The sequence below is a fragment of the Prionailurus viverrinus genome, chromosome C1, assembly GCF_022837055.1.
Source record: "Prionailurus viverrinus isolate Anna chromosome C1, UM_Priviv_1.0, whole genome shotgun sequence".
Lineage (NCBI taxonomy): Eukaryota > Metazoa > Chordata > Mammalia > Carnivora > Felidae > Prionailurus > Prionailurus viverrinus.
The window spans coordinates 27288624-27305890 of record NC_062568.1 but is presented as its reverse complement, the minus strand read 5'-3'; the positions used below and the strand labels follow the sequence as shown (position 1 = coordinate 27305890).

General features: G+C 36.5%; 1 protein-coding gene across 6 annotated transcripts in view; it reads right to left on the bottom strand.

Annotated features, from left to right (window-relative positions):
* The window catches only part of RAPH1 (Ras association (RalGDS/AF-6) and pleckstrin homology domains 1), a 109011-nt gene that overhangs the window by 40926 nt on the left and 50818 nt on the right, over positions 1–17267 (bottom strand). For 3 of the 6 annotated variants that reach the window (XM_047872755.1, XM_047872759.1, XM_047872754.1), the window contains exons 5-6: positions 7705–7785; positions 1549–1623 (exon numbers count right to left, since the gene is read on the bottom strand). The exons of 1 other annotated variant lie outside the window; for it this stretch is intronic. In XM_047872755.1, the coding sequence (XP_047728711.1) occupies positions 1549–1623; positions 7705–7785 (156 nt within the window). The remainder of the gene's footprint in view (positions 1–1548; positions 1624–7704; positions 7786–17267) is intronic. 2 more of the 6 variants (XM_047872756.1, XM_047872757.1) reach the window with 2 other exon arrangements.

The following is a 17267-nucleotide window of genomic DNA, read 5'->3' as shown; positions in this document are numbered from 1 at the left end:
CAGTGCGGTAGCCTGATAAGAGGTAAGCGCCTATTTTAGGGTGGTAGCAATGGTAATAAAATGGATGGGTGAGCCTAATCCTGCAATTTCTTCATTGTAGCTTTAAGATAGTAACTGAGAAGAAAGGCACTATCGATGGTAACGAGGGCTCACACCTGGGTAACCAGGACAGTGGCAGCATTCTGAACAGAAACAGAAATGTCACAAGAAGAAGGACATAAACTGTGAGGCCCCAGGGTAAGTGTGAGTAACAAAGCTAGAGATCTGTAGGAGTGGAGATGCTGGGAAAATGCTGGTAATCTTTAAGAAATGCGATAGCGATCTGGAAATATGTTGCTCTCAGGTAAAGAGATCTCATCTAGAACAGAGATCCTAGTTGAAGCTATGAGTGTGGATTCTGGGGAGACAGAGAGTAAACAGAGTAGGAGCTGAGGAAAGAAAAAAACTTTGCTATGGTTATAAAGTATAACGTGGCTATTATCTGCTTAGAATTCTACATTTTCCTACCATAAGCTGCTTTACCCCATTCCTAGATCACTTTAAAGAGAAACTCAAGCGAGAGAAAGGATTTCACTGCGGACTCACGGGTCTTTGAGCTGCTCCTCTCAGAGATATTTTAATTTTAGCCTTATTACCCTCTTTCACAAGTTTATAAGGTTAAGTAATACATTTTTTTAAAAAACCCTCAGACATAATAACTTAACACACATTACCCATTATCACCACACATATTCCAAAGAAACTATAACCAAGTCTGAATTCTTGAATTCATTCTTGAACCATTCTTGAATTTAACAGTATTTAAATAAGATAATGAAATAAAAACATGACTTGAAAAGAGGTAAAAATCTATTCAGCTTCCCTATTCTGTTATTCCTTAGTTAATAAAGACAGGGGCTAAAGGATTTTTTTTTAAACCCACCACCGCCTCGCCTCCCCCCACCCTTTTTTTTTTAAAGGATTTTAAATTGATGTAAAATATCAGCCCAGTGAAAATCCAGTTGGACCAATTCAAAGCATTCTGAAGGCAGAGAACTGAGAAATTAAAATTACAGCTTTCTCTTCCAATTTGATTAAACTAATGTAAATTAAAGTAAGATTCTGTTTATATAAATAAATGTTTTAATTAAACAAAGTGTTTATAATGCAAACAAGAATTAGAGAACAAAATTTGCTAAAGAAACTCAGAGCATGGATAACCACTAGTAATGAAAGTTAAAATTAAAGCAATGTTTTTTGGCTTTAAAATGAAATAAAATGTTAAACTAGATTGGTCAGGTCATTTACAAAAGTTAAAAACTAGTGAAAAATTATGGAAAATATTTTCCACTCTCAATATTTTCTGATATTGAGAGCAGAATATTAAGTCATTATATCTTAAGTCATTAAGATCAATAAATAATTACCTTCAGTAAGAGAAAAAATAACTCTACTAACAACAAAAGTGCTTAAATAAGAAAGTACAATCTGAGAGCACAATCAAAACTGGAAATTATATTCTACCTAAAAGGCAACAAATATTTACATGCAGGTGGAAAGAAGTATCACCTTGGTCAGCAAATGAGAAGGTTTTCCTGCAATGTTTCTCAGAAGAAGGGAGGTTTCCCTGTCCAGATAGGAGTGCTTGTGCAGAAAAAGAGAGAAAAACAAAAAAGGCAATAGAAGTCAGCAGAGATTTTATGTGTTTAAAATATAAAGTAGACAAAGAATGATTCTCTATCATTAATCTCATGTCTCTTTCCTACAGTGAAATGTGTTCATAAGAAAACTTAAAAAAAAAAAAAAAAAAAAAAGAAGAAAAGGATGGAGAGGCAGACACCATCTATGCCAGCAGGCATGCCCTACCTGACTCCTGGTGGTCCCTCACTCTGAGAAAATGGACCATGCACTGCACAGATCACAGAGCCAGTTGGTCTTCTTGGGCAATGTTTGTGAGTGCTGTGCACACGGCACAGATAAATAGGTGTTGAAGACTAATGACTAAATGTATTCCTTCCTCTTATTAAAGCCTATAGAGACCTATATAGCTTTAGGTAGTATATTCTTATGAAAATAGAACAAGTCTATATCATTTCAAAAACTCTGCAAGTATTTCTGATCAATTCAATGATAGCTACACCAAGAGAAAAAAATGTCCATAAATATTTTGCCTAGTGGATATCATCTGTTTTCAATAAAATCTTATCAATTCACTCATTATATCAACACTAATAGGACTATATTGCACAATAAAGGACTTACATAGCAAACAAATGACATAAACAAAATATTAACAGTATAGTTTCTTTACACTGATTAAATTCAAGCATTTAATATATTTTCATAAGAATAGTTTGTGAATAATGAAGTCCCTAACTATCCTTTTCCCCCTTAATAACTTTTTAGTAACATGTTCAACGTAAGTTCATGCAATTGTATTTGAACTCACAGAGTATAAATTATAGTTGTTTCCATATATATGTAATTCAAACTTGCCTGTCCCTAAATAATTCTGAATTAGAATTTATTTTTTAAAGCTATGTAGTTACTAACCACCATTTAAAACAATACATCGACACTGCTGAGTGGAATTACAGAAAATACTCTATGATATTACATTTTATAAATATAACTGTATATAAAGTTACATTTTGTAATATATAAATATATATTTTATAAATATAACTGTATATCAAGTTATTCTTGAGAAAAAAATTCTTTGGAAAGAAATTTAAGTGAACTAGAGTAGCACCCACTCTCAGAAAATTGTCAGAGATAATAAAACACACTACTTCTAAGATTAATATTCTATTAAGATTAATCTTATATTAATTCTAATCTTAATTCTATTCTAAGATTAGAAACACTGTTACAGAAAAGAATATTAACTTAATCTTTGCTCATATCTACACTACACTGAGTTGAGTTTGCTACTTAATATTTGATTGTCTATATAATTTATGCTTTAATACAAGATGAACCTTATAAGCATACCTGCCCCTTTCACCCATTCCTGCAAAAACAAAAACAAACAAAAAAAAAAACAAAGGAAAAAAAAACTAAGGTTAAAAAAAATTGGGCATATTCATTAAGATTAGCACTAACAGGATCAAACAATAACAAGAACAGAGACAATTATCTCTAGGTCCTCATTTACCTAAATAGTATAATCCTCCTGAAGGAAAAGATTAGTTGGCTTATCCATAAAGACGCAGGGCAAGAGAAATTTCTAAAATTGCAATTTAATTATTTAATTGTTGAGGTTAACAATCCACTAAGACCAAGGAGAAAACTGGGAAGGACAATTAAAAAGAGCAAGTATAACTTTCACTGCTCTTCCATTCATTCATTTTTTGCTCACATGCAATGGCAACAAATGTATTTTATTTAATTTTTAAAAATTTATTTATTTATTTACTTATTATTTATTCATTCATGAGAGAGAGAGAGAGAGAGAGAGACAGAGAGACAGAGAGACAGAGACCACACATGCAAGGGAGGGAGAAGGGCAGAGGGAGAGAGAAAGAATCCCAAGCAGGCTCCAGGTTCAGCATGGAGCCCAGTGCAGGGCTCAGTCCCACAACCCTGGGATCATGACCTGAGATGAAATCAAAGTCAGACATGCAACCAGCTAAGCCACCCCAGGTGTCCCTGGAAACAAATGTATTCTTACACAATTATGTAAAATACACAGAAAACTATTTCTTAAAAACCTACTCCTATTTCCTTTATCTTATTCAAAGATTACTTTTTCAGAAAAAGATCCTTCAAATAAGTAGAATATCTATATTCAGAAAATTATATTTCAAATTAAATTTAAAAAATCTGCTTCATGCCATCAAAATGAACTATTATTTCGTGAATATAATTCCAGACATTAAATTTGAGTTTAAACTTAAAAATCATACAGGATTTACTCAATTAGTCCTCAAACTCAAATCACCTCAAGACTTCAAATTACTAAAAAAGAAACCTGTGATCTAATCAGTGAGAAATAATGATACCTAACTGTATTTGTTTAAAGACTCATAAATAGAAGTTATACATTTAAAAATATTAAAAGGTTTGGAGCACCTGGGTGGCGCAGTGGGTTAAGTTCCTGACTCTTGATTTCCACTCAGGTCATGATCTCACAGTTCATGAGATCCAGCCCCATGTCAGGCTCTACACTGTCAGCCTGGGATTCATATTCTCTCTCTCTCTTTCTCTCTCTCTCTTTCTCTCTCTCCCCCCACCCCCCGTCCCTATCCCACTCGCATGCATGTTCTCTCTCTCAAAGTAAATAAACATTAAAAAAAAAGAAGAAAGTATTAAAAGGTTCAAACAGCCTAAAATAAAAGGGAGATAATCATTATATTATCATAGCTGGTGTACCAAAAATAATCCACATCCAAAAAATTAGACCACAAACAATATCAGAACATGATCATAAATTATTCTGTGCTTGGGACAGTCACATAGGTATTCACTGCTTACTCACTAGCTGGGAGGGAAGCCAGGCCGGCATGTTTCCTCTAAGTTTTAAGTATTTGTAGCACAAAAATGAAAACCTAGAAACCACAAGCAGCCAACTCCTTCCTTCAACAAATGCCTTACTTTATCTTCCCCTAATGGTGCCAGTCATGTGTTGCTCTACAATTCCTCAGAAAGTGGGCTAGGATGTCAGGAGAACTGGTTACTGGAGAAAAATGCAAGAGGGATGAGAAAAGTGGTATGCAGTTGGAGGACTGAGAAAAGCAAAGGCCACAGTGGTTTGTGCATGTCCTTAAATTAGTCTTCTGTCATGGCACACAGTGCTGGTAACAAAAATGCACATCACTTCATTTAAATAGGGCCTTCTTAGATTTTCTTTCATTCACCACTAACAATACAAAGTCAGTGGCTTATTTTCAATCCATTTCACTGGTTTATTAGCTTATTTTCTCTTTTCCATTTTCCCCTTTATATTTTCAATTATTTATCAGATTTCAACTTTGAGCCTGGAGCCATGTAAGGCACTGGAAATGCAAAGGTGATCAGGATAGGCATTCCGTTGCTCTCACAAAGCTCAGAGTCTAACAGGGAGATAAACTGGCAACTTTAATACAATGTGTTAAGTGGTATGGAAGCAGGTAGGAGGTGGAGTATCTAATGCAAAATTAGGGGCTCAGAAAGTATTTCTCAAAATGCTTAGAGTCCTGGAAGATGAGTAAGCAGCAGCTAGGGGTGTTGTGGGAGGTAGAAACAGAACAAATAGAGATATCAGAGGCTCTAGAAGGGGGCAGTACTACCTTCAAGGAGACATTTCAGAAAATGGGGATATTTTGGACTGTCACAATGAAGAGGAGGAGGGTGTTATTGGAATTTATTATGACGGAAACAGAAATGCTGGATGCCCTGAAGCATGGAACAATGTCACATAATAACGGTAAAAGTCCCACATCATACATGAACTTTTACTGTCTTTATATAGAAAATCATATAGATGGAAAATACTGTTCCTAATATTCTGAGCTTAGACCCCCAACTCCGTTTTACATATAAATACAATGTATTTCTGTGTAATTTTAATATTCAGTGACTCTTCCAAGAATGCTATTTACCTTGTGAAATAAATTGGGGGAAGCCTGCACTTTCTTTTGTCCAAAGTTTGCCAAGAGTTATTCATTACGTTGGAAAATCATTTCACCAATGGAAACCTAGTTTAAAGAGTTGCCAAACCACAACGGACAGTATCACTGTGCACTCTGTCACATGCAAGTAAATGACAGGAGAGATTTGAAGTTCCTTTTAACAGAATTAAGAACTAAATACTATTAATGAAAAGACATGAAATGCAAGGACTTCTCTGAGCTTCAGTAATAAAGACTTTTAAAATATTCCATATTACTATCTTATTTAAAATAGTTATAGCATAATGAGAAATCTATGCTGTAAAAATATCAAATATCAAAATAATTTTATTATTGCCTCATCCGATTTGTAAGATAGTGAATGGTTTTATCACAATTAGAAATGACTCATGTGTAAAAATTTTATACTTCCCCATTTTCTTTTCTTTGAGCCTATAAGTAGCCTCAGCACATTATCCCTACTTCAGTTAAGGTTATTTTCCTTTTTCTATTACCAAATATAGGTATGTTTTGTCTGCAATTATTTGTCATAAAATGTTTTAGTTCTAGGCCCACCCATATTTCTCCTTTTTTCCTGTAAAAAATGACTTCTGATCTGCTCACCTTTCTTAAATCCATATAAGTGGGTATATGATTATGTTATTATGTCTTTTAATACAGTGGTGGTCAAACATTTAAAAACTGAAATAGATACATTATTATATTATAAGTTACTTTTTGGTTATTCTCCACCATGGGTATTAATTAGGGCATTAAATTTATTTTAAAAAGTAGGTATGTAGGTAGGGTATAGTATCTATGAATTTCACTTGGGATAAACATAGTGATCTATATTATTTGTTATAAAATGGGGGTACTGGGACTGGAAGGATTAAGAACTGAAACAAGTAGATGGCAACGCAAATATTACAGCAAGTGTCGATGATGCTTAAGAGTATAAGGGAGGGGCTGAAGGTGAGGTAAGAAAAGTGTTTTTCACTATGCAGGATATAACCCACTAGTGGATTATGAAATCAATTCACTGGGTTACTAGGTTATTACCAGGCAAGGGAAGGGGATGGAAAGAAATGGAAGGAGGGTCAGAGGGAATCTGATTCGGTTGGACAGGGGTCAGGAACTTCGCATTTTCTTGTTATTCATAGATGATTCTGAAGCAGCAGTGTCCAACTGAATATAATACAAGCCACAAATAAAATTTAAAATTTTCTAGGGGTGCCTGGGTGGCTCAGTTGGTTGAGCGTCCGGCTCAGGTCATGATCTCACGGTCCGTGAGTTCAAGCCCCACATCGGGCTCTGTGCTGACAGCCTGGAGCCTGCTTCAGACTCTGTGTCTCCCTCTCTTTCTGACCCTCCCCTGTTCATGCTCTGTCTCTCTCTGTCTCAAAAATAAATAAACATTAAAAAAAAAATTAAAAAAAAATTTTCTAGTAACCACATTAAAAAAAAAAGGAATGGTAAAATGAACATTAGTATCTTTTATTTAACTGAAAATACCCAAAATAATATAATTTCAAGAAGTAATCAATAAAAATATTAACATTTATATTTTTAATATTAAGTCTTTGAAATCCATGGTGTCATTTATTTTTATAGCACATCTCAATTTGGATTAAGCACATTTCAAGTGCTTAATAGCCACATGTAGCTAGGGGCTACCATAAGGAACAGCATAGCTCTTAAGCATCCAGCTTTGTCAACCACTGATCAGAGGGTACATTTTTGAAGAAAGAAATTGGGTTTTCAGTGAAGCATCAGTGTGGAAGAGTCACTCTACTTGACAACCCCATTCGGAAGAACAGCTAAATTTGTCCACACCTTAAGAAATATACAAAAGCCCTTAGTTTCAGAGTAAGAAAGAAAGTATGTAGCTTTAGGTTCTGATACAAAATTTCTTTATATCAGATATCCTACCACCTATATAATCTTACCGTATTAACATTCAGTTGTACTGTTTCATGCAGTTGCTCATTTGTTTTCTGCTAGTTTAAGACTGGTTTAATTTTAATTCAAAAAATTTAGGTATATGACCAGTTTTCATCATCAGGAGTTCTAAAGAATGCATTCCTCTTTATTGCTATTTTAGCAGTCCCACAGACAGGTTTACAGAACTTACAGGTGTCAGCTCAGCCTGTTCTTCTGTGAAGTCAGTATGATGCTTGGCCTGCTTGCTGGGGCATCTCAGAGAAATAGCATGCTGTGAAAATGCAGGAAGGAAGAAAATGATAGGTAAAGGAGGTGGAAAAGGGCCAGTCTCATTATCATGCAGGAAGAGAAAAAGATCACTGAAATGAATCGTTGAAACAAAATAGTAATGAAAAGTTGCATGCATCTTTAATTATATTATGCAAAAATAAAAAAGAACCAGATGATCTAACCCTTGATAACTTAAGGATAACCTCACTACTTTTGAGACAGCAGAGCTCTATGGGAAGCTATGCACAAACACCAAGTCTAATACCAATTCCTGCTTCAACTGGGCCCTGACTGCTGTTTGGCAGTACTCTTATTAGTCTTTTCCCCCCACTTCCTAAGTCATTCTCTCTAAAGCTCGTTCTAAGCAGTTTCCAAGTTGGTCAAGCTTCTAGTTTCACCCTTCCACCTCTTCGTATGACTTCATTTCACCCCATTACTAAGAACATCACATCCCTCAGTGAGGATTTTCATCACTAAAATGTATCCTTGAACCACACCTCTTTCTCATCTTTTTCTCCATTTCTGTATGAATAAATATATATTAAGTATGTCCTAGATCCCATTCATTTCCCCTCATTCCCAGTCTCTATATTCAACTAGTCCAGCTTATTGGGAGTGGGAAAGACAGAAAAATATTAATACTTCTAGGTACCTACCTCTTGTTAAACTAGTGTTTTCTCCTTTTCACTGCTAAATTTCCTGAATTCAGCTATAGTACACTACCCTTCACTTATCTCTCAATTTCCTGCAATCTAGCATCTATCTTTTTTCTCCAAAGTCTGCATCCTTTGAGTTGTAATGCATTCTACAATTCATTCTCAAAGTCATCAATGATCTTTTAACCAAGGATTTCTATCTTTCCTATCATAACACTCACTACACTGTACTGAAACTGAAATTGTTTGGTGGTCTGTACTGGCACTTTCTCCTCACACTATAAATTATAACCTCCTAAGGACACTGTGTATTATGTTCACAGTTTTACCCCTTACAGCCTAGTGCAATGCCTAGGCACTCAAATATTTATGGCATGAATAAATGACTAGTGCTTCTTGGATTTCCCACCACAAGCTTGTTCAGATCAAGACTGTTTCTGCAACAGACGTTGGCAAGGATGTGGAGAAACAGGAACCCTCTTGCACCACTGGCAGGAATGCAAACTGGTGCAGCCACTCTAGAAAACAGTATGGAGATTCCTCAAAAAATTAAAATAGAATTACCCTACAACCAGCAATAGCACTACTAGGAATTTCTCCAAAGGACACAGGAGTGCTGATGCACAGGGACACATGTACCCCAATGTTTATAGCAGCACTATCAACAATAGCCAAAGTACAGAAAGAGCCCAAATGTCCATCAACTGATGGATGGATAAAGAAGATGTGGTATGTATATACAATGGAATACTACTTGGCAATGAGAAAGAATGAAATCTTGCCATTCGCAACAATGTGGATAGAACTAGAGGATATTATGCTAAGTGAAATAAGTCATTCAGAGAAAGACAGGTATCATATGTTTTCATTCATATGTGGAATTTGAGAAACTTAACAGAAGACCATGGGGGAAGGAAAGGGAGAAAGATAGTTTCAAACAGAAAGGAAAGCAAAACATAAGAGACTCTTAAATACAGAGAACAAACTAAGGGTTGATTGGGGGTGCGGGGAGGAGGGAAAAATGGGTGATGGGCTTTGGGGAGAGCACTTGTTGGGAGGAGCACTGGGTGTTGTATGTAAGTGATGAATTATGGGAATCTACTCTTGAAGCCAAGACTACACTGTATATACACTGTATGTTAGCCAACTTGACAATAAATTATATTTAAAAAAATCAGCCAACATGCATTTATTGAGGGGCATCTATAACTGTGCCCAGTACTGGTAAATATTCAGAAGTAAAATAAATGACTTTATTAAAAAAAACTGTTTTTTCTTTATTGAGGTATAATTGACAAATAAATGACTCTTAAGAAAAAAAAAGACTTTGGGGCACCTGGGTGGCGCAGTCGGTTAAGCGTCCGACTTCAGCCAGGTCACGATCTCGCGGTCCGGGAGTTCGAGCCCCGCGTCAGGCTCTGGGCTGATGGCTCAGAGCCTGGAGCCTGTCTCCGATTCTGTGTCTCCCTCTCTCTCTGCCCCTCCCCCGTTCATGCTCTGTCTCTCTCTGTCCCAAAAATAAATAAATGTTGAAAAAAAATTAAAAAAAAAAAAAAAAAAGAAAAAAAAAGACTTTTTTCTTTGCCCTCTCTACACTGTCTCATTAAACATATTCTCTAACGTGCCAATCACTCTATCATGGGAGGCCTATCAAATGTATATTGCCAATATCCCCATTCTTGGGAAATAAATAAAGACTGCAGTATTAAAGACTAAAGGGGCATGATAAATGCAATCGACTGCCAAATGGTATGGGGAAGCAACTGTATATATAAAAAAACAATAAAGCAAATGTTGCAAAATACCAAAAATTAGTGAATCTGAGTAATGAGTTTCATGAGTTCTTTGTACTATTCTTTTCTTTCAAGTTTTCGAAAGTTTCCTATTATTTCAAAATAAAAAGTTTCTTCATTTGTTTATTTATTTTAATTTGCATCCAAGTTAGTTAGCATACAGTGCAATAATGATTTCAGGAGTAGAATCCAGTGATTCATCCCCTACATGTAACAAACACCCAGTACTCATCCTAACAAGTATCCTTCTTAATGTTCCTTCCCCATTTAGTGCATCCCCCCTACCAAAAACCCCTCCAGCAACCCTCAGTTTGTTCTCTGCCAAAATAAAAAGTTAAGAATCTATTCTCTGTAGACTCCATCTCATACAAACTCCCATCTGAGGTGTTCAACAAAAAGAGATGACTGACTATATATACCATGTTAGTATGACGGAACATTAGTTATTAAAATTCAACACATTGAGGGGTGCCTTGGTGGCTCAGTCAGTTGGGTGTCTGACTTTGACTCAGGTCATGATCTCACAGTTTGTGGGTTCAAGCCCCACGTCAGACTTTGCACTGACAGCATGGAGCCTGCTTCAGATTCTCTGTCTCCCTTTGTCTCTGCCCCTCCCCTGCTCTCGTTCTTTCTCTCTCTCTCAAAATTAAACATTAAAAAAATTTTTTTAATTCAACACATCCTCACCAAAAATGAATATATGTATGCAAAGTGACAACAGAAGTAGAAATAGTACATGTGCAAAGATTAAATGTCATTACATTAATACAGATGAAAGGGATCATGGAATGATATAGTTTATTTAATATTAGGTTCCACTTCCACAAAATATTCAAATACTTTACTACAAAAAATTATCTTCCCCAAATCTAGTTTTTACCTCAAAAATGAATCTGGGGGTCAATCAATTCAACACATCAATTTTGCTATAAAAATGTTCAATTCCAAAAACTTTTCTTAGCAAGCTATCAAATTTTCCATCTATCAATCAAAAACTCCAAAAATCTCTGCAAAGTTAGTAAAGTTAGTTATGAATCACCACTTTTTTGAACTGAATCTATAACATATTAAAATGAAGTTTCATTTACAAGCCAGAATCTGGTGCTGGTGTTGGAGTGGGGGGGGGGGGGACGGCAGGTGCACAGAAAAGCATTGATCTCATATAGGAGCCAAACCATAATCAAGAAATGGCCTCACACCAAAGAACAAAACACTTCCTTTTGATAGCTAACACCTTAGATTACAACTGGAAAAAAGAAGTAGAAGTCAGTGGACACACATTAGGTTTCAATAAAACATTTACATTCATCCTTTACTGACGTGTGTGCATCTTTCACAAATATTAAAAATAAGCACAGCATTGGTAGTAAAGATTGCAGACCCTAGGCTGGAATAGTCATTCCAGTCTGAGCCTCTCAGCTTAGCCATTTACTGGCATTGTGACTCTAGGCTTACTATTTAACCTGTTTCCTCATGTGTTAAATAGAGTGATAATAGCATTTTCTCCAAAGGCTGTTGTAAGAAGTGAATATCATTACTATTTATTACAAATGTGGGAAACCACCAACCTTCATCTGAATTTCATTTATGCCTCAATTCATTTAAATTAGAGCTAGTTTAGAGTTGTTAAATTTTAACAATACATTCAGGAATATACTAAAACACCACAAGATGGGGATATTACTGCGTGAATCTCTTCACCCTTTTTCTTCCTCCACCCTTGTATTTCTGTCTCTTGGTCTGGGTCTAAGAGCACTGGTCATTTTGAGTTTATTTTTGTGAATGGTGTAAGAAAGTGGTCTAGTTTCATTCTTCTATATGTTGCTGTCCAGTTCTCCCAGCACCATTTGTTAAAGAGACTGTCTTTTTTCCATTGGATATTCTTTCCTGCTTTGTCAAAGATCAGTTGGCCATACTTTTGTGAAATAAGTCATACAGAGAAAGACAGATACCATGTTTTCACTCTTATGTGGATCCTGAGAAACTTAACAGAAGACCATGGGGGAGGGGGAAAAAAGTTAGAGAGGGAGGGAGGCAAACCATAAGAGACTCTTAAAAAACTGAGAATAAACTGAGGGTTGATGGGGGGTGGGGAAAGTGGGTGATGCGCATTGAGGAGGGCACCTGTTGGGATGAGCACTGGGTGTTGTATGGAAACCAATTTGACAATAAATTTCGTATTTAAAAAAAAAATAGAGCACAGGCCAGTCTAGCCTTGTCTTGATTCTCCTTCAATTCTGTGATGAAGCAGCAAGGTATTGCAGTATGAGCTCTACAACCAGACTGTCTGGGTTCAAACCCTGGGGTAACTTATTTGGTCACTCTCTGCTTCAGTTCCTTCAGTTGTAAAAATGGAGGTAATGCTATCTATTCCATAAGACATTGTGCAGATTCAGTGTGTTAAGACATGGTAGGCACAATGCCCAATACAGAATAAACGCCCAATACAGTAGGGGCTATTATTTTCCTGTTTTTCACCCCTCTTCTCTCTATTCCTCTTTCACTAGCCATTATGTAACCAGTAAATGTCTGAATGCTTTAAAATTATTTCTTTTATATTTTATAGTCCTTATTCATTGTAAAAACAGATGAATCTATTTATATTCTTGTTCAAAAAAGGTCCTTTACCAGCCCTCGCAACACAAAACTAAAAAGAAAAACAAAACAGACCTAAAATCAAATAGAGATGAAAAATCGCACAGATTACTAAGAAATAAACAAAACAAGAATCAGGGTATACATGTAAATGTTGATTGGGGTGGTGTGTTTGAAAAGTGTGAGAACTAGACTTTCATCCTGGTTTTCAACAAATCTTCAGTTCTTTCATCTGGTACCTATTCTTTCTACTATTTATTAACCTCAGAAAGCCAGTGAAATTGGAATTAAACCCAAGTTGGTACATGTGAATAAATTTCAGTCAAATGTAGTAACACAGCCATCAGAATTTTAAGAGAAAAATAGCTGCAATAATTGAGAAATCAATTAATAATCTCTATCTTTTAGATATGCAGCCCTCTTAAAGTTTGAGAAAGCCTTGTGCTCTCAAGTTAATACTTCAGACCAAAAGGTTGTTTGCTAAGAATAACTCAGGACTTAAATTCCAGTGTGGTTCCCCACCTCCTTGTGCTACAATAAACACAATTGCTATTTTCTTTCCACTACCTCAAAATTTCTAATTAATTCTTTAAATAGTTCTAAAAAGTGAAGGAACTGGAAGAATTTATTGCACTGAACCTATGATATGCTATTGGCATATTGAGTTTTAATGGTATATCAATGAAAGATTTCATCTAGGAAAGATTTCATTTACTAGATCAGATACTAAGAAATTTTTTCCTATCATAATATTTATAGTACAATCATCAAGTATTAGTAGGATGCAATAAAACGTTTTGAATCTGCCATAAACTACAATAATAATAGCTCTTAAAAGCATTTTCATTTTAAAAGTACAACTTCATGTATAAAGTTCCAAATTCAGAGGAATCATTAAAGTTTCAATCTCACCAAAAAATAAATATAAAGGAATGTTTTAGCATTAACCTTTTATCAGTGAACCCTATTCTATATAAAATTTATAACATGAAATTACCATTTAAATTTGCCAACTGCTATCTAATTGAAAACTATTGTCTTATCAGTTAACATGAATAAAAGTGCCATAACAATGCCAGGAAATCAGCTGCAACATTTATTTCACATGGGTTAAGATACAAAGAGGCTACATTTGAATTTATTTCAACCACAATGAATTCCAGTTTAAAAATTTACTGGATGAATACTACTGGTAGACTTCATAAGAATACTGACTGAAATTATTCTATGATCCATTTTTATGTTTATCCATGGAAAATATTTTATTTTAAAGCATTCTTTAACATTCAGGAAGTAATCATTTTTTAACAATCAGCTTCAGTTTATTTTTAAGATACTGATAAAAACTGGGTATGGGGCGCCTGGGTGGCGCAGTCAGTTAAGCGTCCGACTTCAGCCAGGTCACGATCTCGCGGTCCGGGAGTTCGAGCCCCGCGTCGGGCTCTGGGCTGACGGCTCAGAGCCTGGAGCCTGTTTCCGATTCTGTGTCTCCCTCTCTCTCTGCCCCTACCCCATTCATGCTCTGTCTCTCTCTGTCCCAAAAATAAAATAAAACGTTGGGAAAAAAAAAAAACTGGGTAGCAAATGTTATAGTTTCGTAATTCAAAATATAGACTCCCCAGTTACTTGAACTACTTACTGTCTTCTTTGGAATGAATGAATGAATGAATGAATGAATAAATAAATAAATAAATAAATACTAAGAAGGCTTAAATAAATAAATAAAGCACAGTATTTCAACAAAAGTTAGGAAAGAGAAAGGCAGGGAAAAAAAGACTTACTCTTCCAGATGTGAAAAGGTACTGTGCCTATCCTGGTTTCAGAGAGCAAGAGGGCAAAAAGATAAGCCATGGTATTGTTTCATTTTTAGATGGGCACTTTGACTACCCATGCCCCCAAGATAGAACAATACCAATCTCAGATTGATTCTTCTAACCTGGCTCAGATGTCTGGCAAAAAAGTAGGAGGCAGCATGACTGGCAAAGCGAGAGAAGGAGGGAGAGGTAATGGGAAAGCAAATCCTGCAGGCCATTGCATGGAGCTGGGGTTTAGAGTAAGATACAAAGTCTTTGGGTTCGAAAAGAGGGGTAAAACCCAACCTACCTTTTAAGAGGATCACTCTGGCTTCTGTATGGATGGTATGATGTTAAGGGGAAGGTGAATATAGGAAGACTAGCTGGGAGGCTATTGCAAAAATCTACATCAAAATGATGCTGGCTTGGTGGCAGTGAGGGTCACGAGAAGTGATCAAATTCTGGATATATTCTGAAGGTAAAGGAAACAGAATTTGCTACGACTGGAATGGGGGGTGGAAAGAAAAGAAGTAGACTAAGACTCCAAGGATTTTGTTTGATGCACTAGAAGGACAGCAGAGCCACTGACTATGATGGAGAAGACTTTTCTCCCAGACTTTTAGTTTGGGAGAAAAGATCAGGATTTCAGTTTTAGATGAGTTAAATTTGAGCTACCAATTAGACGTCCAAATAGAGATACTGATTAGAGATAGGATGTATGAGCCTGGAGGTCAGGGTGGAGGTGCTGGCAAAAGACACCTGTATTTCTTTGAGTCTAAGATGACTTAATGCTGGTACTTTCTTGATCTTCATCAGGAACTGTCAAAAGAAAACTTCACACAGAATGTATTTGCCACCTCACTGACAGTGAGTGACAAATGCCACCTGTTTCTAAAACATGGTCTCTCAACCTCGGTACAATTTTGGGTTAGATAATTCTTTGCTGTGGTGGCTGTCCTGTGTGTTGTAGGATTTTAGCAATACCCTTGGCTTCTACCCACTACGTGCTAGTAACACCCTTTTATTGGCGATAACCAAAAATGTCTCCACACACTGCTGAATGTCCCCTGGGGGGAGTGCAAAATAGCTCCCAGTTACCACTGTTTTAGAGGGATTAAAATGTGGGGAACAGATGCGTCTTAGATAAATGAAATAGGGTACTAAAATGTGGGAGTTGTCAGTGCTTAAGCTCACAAGACTGGATTTGGATAGAAAAGTAGTCTGAGGACTGCACCTTGGGGTACTCCAATGTCAAGAGACCATAGACATGAGAAAGAGATTGTAAAGGAATGGTCAATGATATACATCCACTCCTTCCCCAAATCAAACTAAAACAAAGATAAATGTTTTTTTTTTTTTCTGTTGCCTTTTAAAAAAATATTTATTTTGAGAGAGAGAAAGAGAGCAAGTGAGCCCATGCGTGTGTGCATAGAGTACGAGCGGAACAGGGGCAGAGAGAGGGGGGGAGAGAGAATCCCAAGCAACTCCACGGTCAGCACAGAGCCGGACATGGGGGCTCAAGCTCATAAACTGTGAGATCATGACCTGAGCCAAAATCAAGAGCTGGATGCTTAACTGACTGAGCCACCCAGGCACCCCTTGTGTTGCTTCTGAAAAAAAAATTAATAACAAACTCACAAGACATGACAAAATTTTGGAAGCTAGAAAGCATTTGGCTGAGTGGTAATCAACTCATAGACCCAAGGAAAGCTGAATGTTGAGCCAGCACTGGAGAAAAGCACAGGAACAACCCAATGTACATCATGTAACCTCAAAGTCTCCAGAAGCAACAGAAATGATCGTGGGAAGAAAAGCAGGAGGATTACTTGAAAGCATACTTAAGAAAGCAGTTAATTCCCAGATTCCTTCCTTTACTCGCCCACCAGCAGTGGTCTCAAGTTCAGACTTACAGTCACTTATAGGACCCAACAGACCATAGTTTGGCACTAAGTTTACTTAGTTCTGTAGAAAGACAAAGCATGCTAGCATGAGACATGCTATCTTTAGAAGGGATTATACAGTCCCCCAGGAGCCTTTTGTGGACACACCATTGTAAAGGACAGAGATCATGTAGGTAAGTACAGAAATCACTCTGGCTTAGGGAAACTTCATACTCCACATGAATCAGCAGTACATTTTAACAGCCAATGAGTATAGGTTCTAGGATCCCTCAAGGGATGTATTTATGTTCACTTATAAAACTGACACACTGCACACTGGGAAACAAAGGACTGTGTCTTTTCATAGGCTTCTATAGTTTACTCAGTCTTCCCAGTCCATATGCACTCACTAATCAGGAGTCAGTTTGCAATAAACAATATTACCTGGAAACATTCTATATTTATTAGTCAAGTTTCTAGTTAAAAAAAAAAATGCCAGGAGAAGGAAAACACCCAAGATTGTTTCCCATGAAAATAAGGGCTCAGACTTGCTATTAACCCTTTTCTACTTAAAGTGATTCTCGGGGCACCTGTGTGGCTCAGTCGGTTAAGCACCTAACTCTTGATTTTGGCTCCAGTCATGATCTCATGGTTCATGGGATCAAGCCCCATGTCAGGCTCTGTGCTGACAGAGTGGAGCCTGCTTGGCATCTTTTCTCTCTCTCTCTCTCTCTCTCTCTCTCTCTCTCTCTCTCTCTCTCTCTGC